This window comes from Pantherophis guttatus, chromosome 2, assembly GCF_059756535.1.
Source record: "Pantherophis guttatus breed Tessera chromosome 2, ASM5975653v1, whole genome shotgun sequence".
Classification (NCBI taxonomy): domain Eukaryota; kingdom Metazoa; phylum Chordata; class Lepidosauria; order Squamata; family Colubridae; genus Pantherophis; species Pantherophis guttatus.
The window spans coordinates 118,312,360-118,317,364 of record NC_142064.1 but is presented as its reverse complement, the minus strand read 5'-3'; the positions used below and the strand labels follow the sequence as shown (position 1 = coordinate 118,317,364).

The 5,005-nt window shown below is 44.8% G+C and overlaps 1 protein-coding gene across 1 annotated transcript; it reads left to right on the top strand.

The window, feature by feature from the left end:
- Positions 1-397: 397 nt before the first annotated feature.
- AVPR2 (arginine vasopressin receptor 2) lies at positions 398-4,034 on the top strand. Its single transcript, XM_034433897.2, has 3 exons — positions 398-519; positions 1,927-2,782; positions 3,832-4,034. The coding sequence occupies exons 1-3, from the start codon at positions 508-510 to the stop codon at positions 4,032-4,034; spliced, it is 1,071 nt and encodes a 356-aa protein (XP_034289788.2). The 5' UTR covers positions 398-507.
- Positions 4,035-5,005: the final 971 nt, after the last annotated feature.

Genomic DNA, 5,005 nt, shown 5'->3' with positions numbered 1-5,005 from the left:
CAGGTTAACACATTCTTGATTTGAAAACTGCAAGATCCAGAATTGGGGGGATGCAGTGGAGGAGGGGAGAACTGTTGATACCCAATCTGAACTATTGCTACTTCCTTCTCCTTCTCCTCTTTCCTGAAAGTTTTCATTCACTCTTGGGAAAGTCTTTGTAAAGCCACTGTATTTGGCATCCAGTCAAGTCAGCAAATTAACTTCTACCAGCAGAGTTGCCTGAGGGTGGGGAAAAGACTTTACTCCCACCCCCTTCTTTCCGGGGTCCCACCTCCTTGATTGTGGTTACTGAAAGCTCTACATTTCACTGAATCTCATTAAGAAGGTGGTGAAGCAACTTCTTCATAAAGGACCAGGAGAAAATTCCTGGTTTTCTTCAGATTTCTTCTTCACCTCTCTGAGCAGGCCAATTCCTCTCTTCTGCCCTGAGTGCAATCTGCAAGGAAACTGCCAGCTGGCAGAGTAAGATTTATTGGTTGAAGCCACTTGCCAACTGATGCTCCAATTATGAATGATAAGGTAAGGATTTGAGTATCAAAAACCTCAAGGCAGCAGGCTTAAACCTGGACTTTAAATGTTGCCCTCTGCCTATCTGTTCCCTTCCTGTACCCATCCTCAAATACTGACTTAAGTTAGCATTAAGTGGCAGTTAGAACAGCTAATCAGTGGAACGACTTGCCTCCAGAAACTGTGGATGCTACAACACTGGAAATTTTAAAGAAAAGATTGGACAACCATTTGTCTGAAATCGTATAGTGTTTTCTCCTTGAGTAGGGGCTGGACTAGAAGACCTCCAAGGTCCCTCCCAAATCTGTTGTTCTGGTATTCTGAGTTTCCTTCTGCTCTTTTTCAATCCTCACAAAGCAACCCAAAATTATTGTGGATCAAAACTGAATGGCGTTCATAGGCTTTCAATACAACATACACTCTGATTTATCCAGCTCTGCTCCATGCCATTTTCTTCATTTTGGCAGATTTATTCAGGATGGGTGGAGAGATCATGCTGTTATTATTGTTAAAAGATCCAACTGTTAGAAATGTACCAAACACCATAGAAGATTTCTATCTACCTTCTGCCAACTTTGAGATAGATGCTTTGAAAGAAGAGCAGTGAGACTTGAAGGAAACAGCTTAATTCAGAGTTTTTCGAATGGTGTTGTGTATAATGCTATTATTCTGTAAAAGGTTGATGAGATTTTGTGAGAGACTAAACACAGGAAGAAAAAAAAAGAACACTGCCAATTTTCAGTCACTGTAGCCTTGCCTCTTCATCAGGGGTTCTGAGAAACTTTTTTTCTCATTAGCGGGTTCCATGGCTTGAAAAAATCTAAATTCCTTCTGCCCACCATAACAATTTTATCTGTTGCATTTACCTACTTATTATAGCGATGCAAATAGCTAATATAAACCAAATTGCCAAACCTTTAGCTTTTTGCTATGGAGGACTGAAACCAGTATACTGGCACCAAAATATAATTAATTATATTTTGGCCCAAAATATAAAAATCAATTTTTTAAAAAAGTCAATTAAGTCTCGGGGTTTCAGTTAATCTGAAAAGATGCCCGGGGGGTTGCCAGACCCCTACTGTCATGGTGCCACCAATAAGTAACCACAACTGTAAAAATAAAGGATCTCCTTTTTTTTTTTTTTTAAATAAAGGATTTCCTATGCACAGTCCTTTCTGTACTACATTACCATACACATACTTTTTAAAAGCAGAGGATATAGTACAGGTAGTTCTCAACTTGCAACTATAATTAGGACCAGAACGTCTGTCGCTAAGCAAGACAATCATTAAGTCAGTCATACCTGATTTTATGATTTATTTTTTTTGATTTTTTTTTTGCTGTGGGATTGGAGAAAGTTGGGAAAATGGACACATGTTGATCTGACCTTTTTTTTTTCTTCCCTTGTGCCTTTCACAGGATCAAATGCCAAATGCTTCCTCTGTGCTCCTGGAACCCACTCCCAATGCTTCTCTCCCTCCATCTGATGACCGTGATGATGTTTTGGCTCAGGCTGAAATTGCCATTTTGGCTTCCATCTTCCTGCTGGCCACTCTGAGCAATGCCCTGGTGCTTGGAGTTCTGTTCCGCCAGGGTCGCCGGGCCAGCCCAATGCATCAATTTATCCAACACCTCTGCCTGGCCGATATGACGGTGGCCCTCTTCCAAGTCCTCCCTCAGCTCATTTGGGAAATCACTGATCGCTTCCAAGGCCCAGACATCTTATGCCGTTCCATCACTTACTTGCAGGTGGTCGGCATGTTTGCCTCATCCTATGTTATTGTGGCCATGACCTATGATCGCTACCGTGCCATTTGCCGGCCCATGCTGGCTTTTCGGAGAGGGACAACCTCACGGCATCGACCTGTGCTATTGGCATGGATAGCATCCTTCCTTCTCAGCCTCCCACAGCTTTTCATCTTCTCCAAAACAGAACTGCCCAGTGGAGCCCATGAGTGCTGGGCAGCCTTTGCTGAACCCTGGGGAGCCCGGGCCTATGTCACCTGGGTGACTCTGATGGTCTTCCTCCTTCCCACCTTCTTCATTGCCACCTGCCAAAGCATGATCTTCTGCGAGGTCTACCACAGCCTGCGTTTGGGGCCAGAAGCAGCCCTGGCTCGTAGGGGGAGCCAACAAAGGGCCTCCCCTATATCTGGTGCCGTAACTAAGACTCTTAAGATGACCTTGGTCATCGTGCTCATCTATGTATTCTGCTGGGCTCCCTACTTCCTAGTACAACTGTGGGCTGTTTGGGATCCTCAAGCACCTACTGAAGGTAGGTTACGCAGCATTCAGTAACAGTACTTTAACCAGATTGTGTCTCAGATTCCCCCAACCTGGTGGCTTTTGCCATGTTGATCAGGACAAATGATGGAACTTTATCCAACTCATTTGTGGGATACTGGATTAAGGAAGGCTCTTTTATCCAATTAAAAAGCTTAGGAAAAGAGAGGGTCCTTCTCTTTCTGCTCATTCCCATGGCAGTTTTTATGAATAGGACCTTCCTTCCTTCCTTCCTTCCTTCCTTCCTTCCTTCCTTCCTTCCTTCCTTCCTTCCTTCCTTCTTTCCTTCTCATCCTGGGATGATGTTTCCTTCATTTTATTTCTACAGTAGTAACAACCTAATGAGAGAGAGAGGAAGGCTGACCTAGAGTTATCCAGGCTAATCCAACGCTTTAACTACAACACCCCATCAACTCTCAAACATATTCTGCTGGAATGTCAAGGCTAATGTTGTCTGTCTGTCTATCTATCTGTCATATTATTTTCTCCCCTTATATTTTTGTGGTTCCTCTGAGACTTTGCTTTCTGGTTTGACTACCTACTAGAGCTGTTGATCCAATTGCCCAGCCCTCCCTTCATAATTTGCTTGCCACTCCCCTGATCCTGTTGTTTTCTTATTCTGCAATCCAATACAATCAAATGTTCATGCAAAACTATCTGAATTAATTCAGCAGAACATGGAACTAAGCACCAATCAACCAATACATGCAACAAATAAATGCAGTGAATCATGCCTTTTACTGTGTATTTTGACTATGTTATATATTACATGATATTATATTATTTATATATTATGTTATATCACTTCACATTGCATTTCCATATGGAAAGAGCTGAAGTTAAGCAAGGGTTGGGTTGAGTTGCCAGTTTTTGACTAGAGAAAAACTCTCATGTGAAATTCTTATTTTAATCCCAAACACAGTTTTTTGTTCCTCAGTGATGATGGGTCTGCCTTTACCGAACAACTTGCAAGATAAGCTTTGATGAGCTTAACTTCTGTTGATAACTCCAATAGTTGTTAATTCCTATTATTTACTCCAGGCCCAGCTTTCGCTCTCTTGATGCTCGTTGCCAGCCTCAACAGCTGCACAAACCCCTGGGTCTATGCCACATTCAGCAACAGCATCTCAAGCGAACTGCGCCGAATCTTCTGCCCCAGATGGGCCCACCGGCAAGTCAGCTCCCTGTATGAAGACTCCATTCTCACAGGCAGCTTCTCACTGGGCCGAGACACTCTTTCCTGAGACAGCAGCTTGCAAGCAGGAAGGCAGGTGTGAAGGGCACTCCTGCAGAATGGTTGACTCTCAGCAACCAGCAGCTTGCCTAAGGCTGCCTCTCAGTTCAGCAGAGGCACACATTTCTGCTCAGCAATGCTAAGTGAAAAGAACTTGTGTCAGAAAGGACTGCAGCACCAGCAAGACACAGCTTCTGAATGGATTGGGGGGGGGGGGTGTTTGTCTGTCTGTCAAGGACTGAATTCCCTGATAATCTGCTACAGGGGCAACACTGGAGCAGGTACTAGGGAAACTATTTCCTTTTCCAATATCCTATTTCCTCTATAACAGTGATGGTTAACCTTTTTGGTGCCAAATGCCCAAAGCGCACGCACACACAAATGCACGCAAGCATGCCCAGACCCCCAAAATGCAATGTGAGTGCCCCCCGTGCATGTGCCCCAGACCCGTGCATGCGTGCGTGTCTCCTGCGCATGCACCCCAGACACACAGAGACACACACCCCGTTTTGACTTCCAGGTTGGTGCAGGAGGGTTTCCAGGCCCAAGTCGGGGCATGGGGACACAGCGCGAGGCTGCCCTGTGCCCCATTTTGGGCCTGAAAAGTCTCCTGCACCCCTGCACATGTGCGCACGCATCCCACGCACATGCACGCACGCATCCCACGCATGCACCCCACCCCTGTGTATGCACGGCAGGGACCCAAAGACCAGCTGGCCGCCAGAAGACCGCATGCATGTGTGGTAGACCTGGGCTGGGGTGACGGCTGGCGTGCCAGCAGAGAGGGCTCTGTGTGCCACTTGTGGCACGCATGCCATAAGTTCACCATCACAGCTCTATAATGTTTTCGATTGGCTTTGAGGTAGCACAAAGTTTGAATCATTGTAAAGTTTGGTTTATGGTTTAGTATTACATGCCAATCTGGCTATTGTTATTTGATTAACAAATCAGAGTTTAAAAATAGAATAACATTGCTTAGTG

What these genes read in the sequence shown, in the direction of transcription:
- AVPR2 (XM_034433897.2), top strand. An exon ending in TCCTCAAGCACCTACTGAAG is followed by an intron (nt 2,783 to 3,831) that starts GTAGGTTACGCA and finishes TATTTACTCCAG; the next exon opens with GCCCAGCTTTCGCTCTCTTG.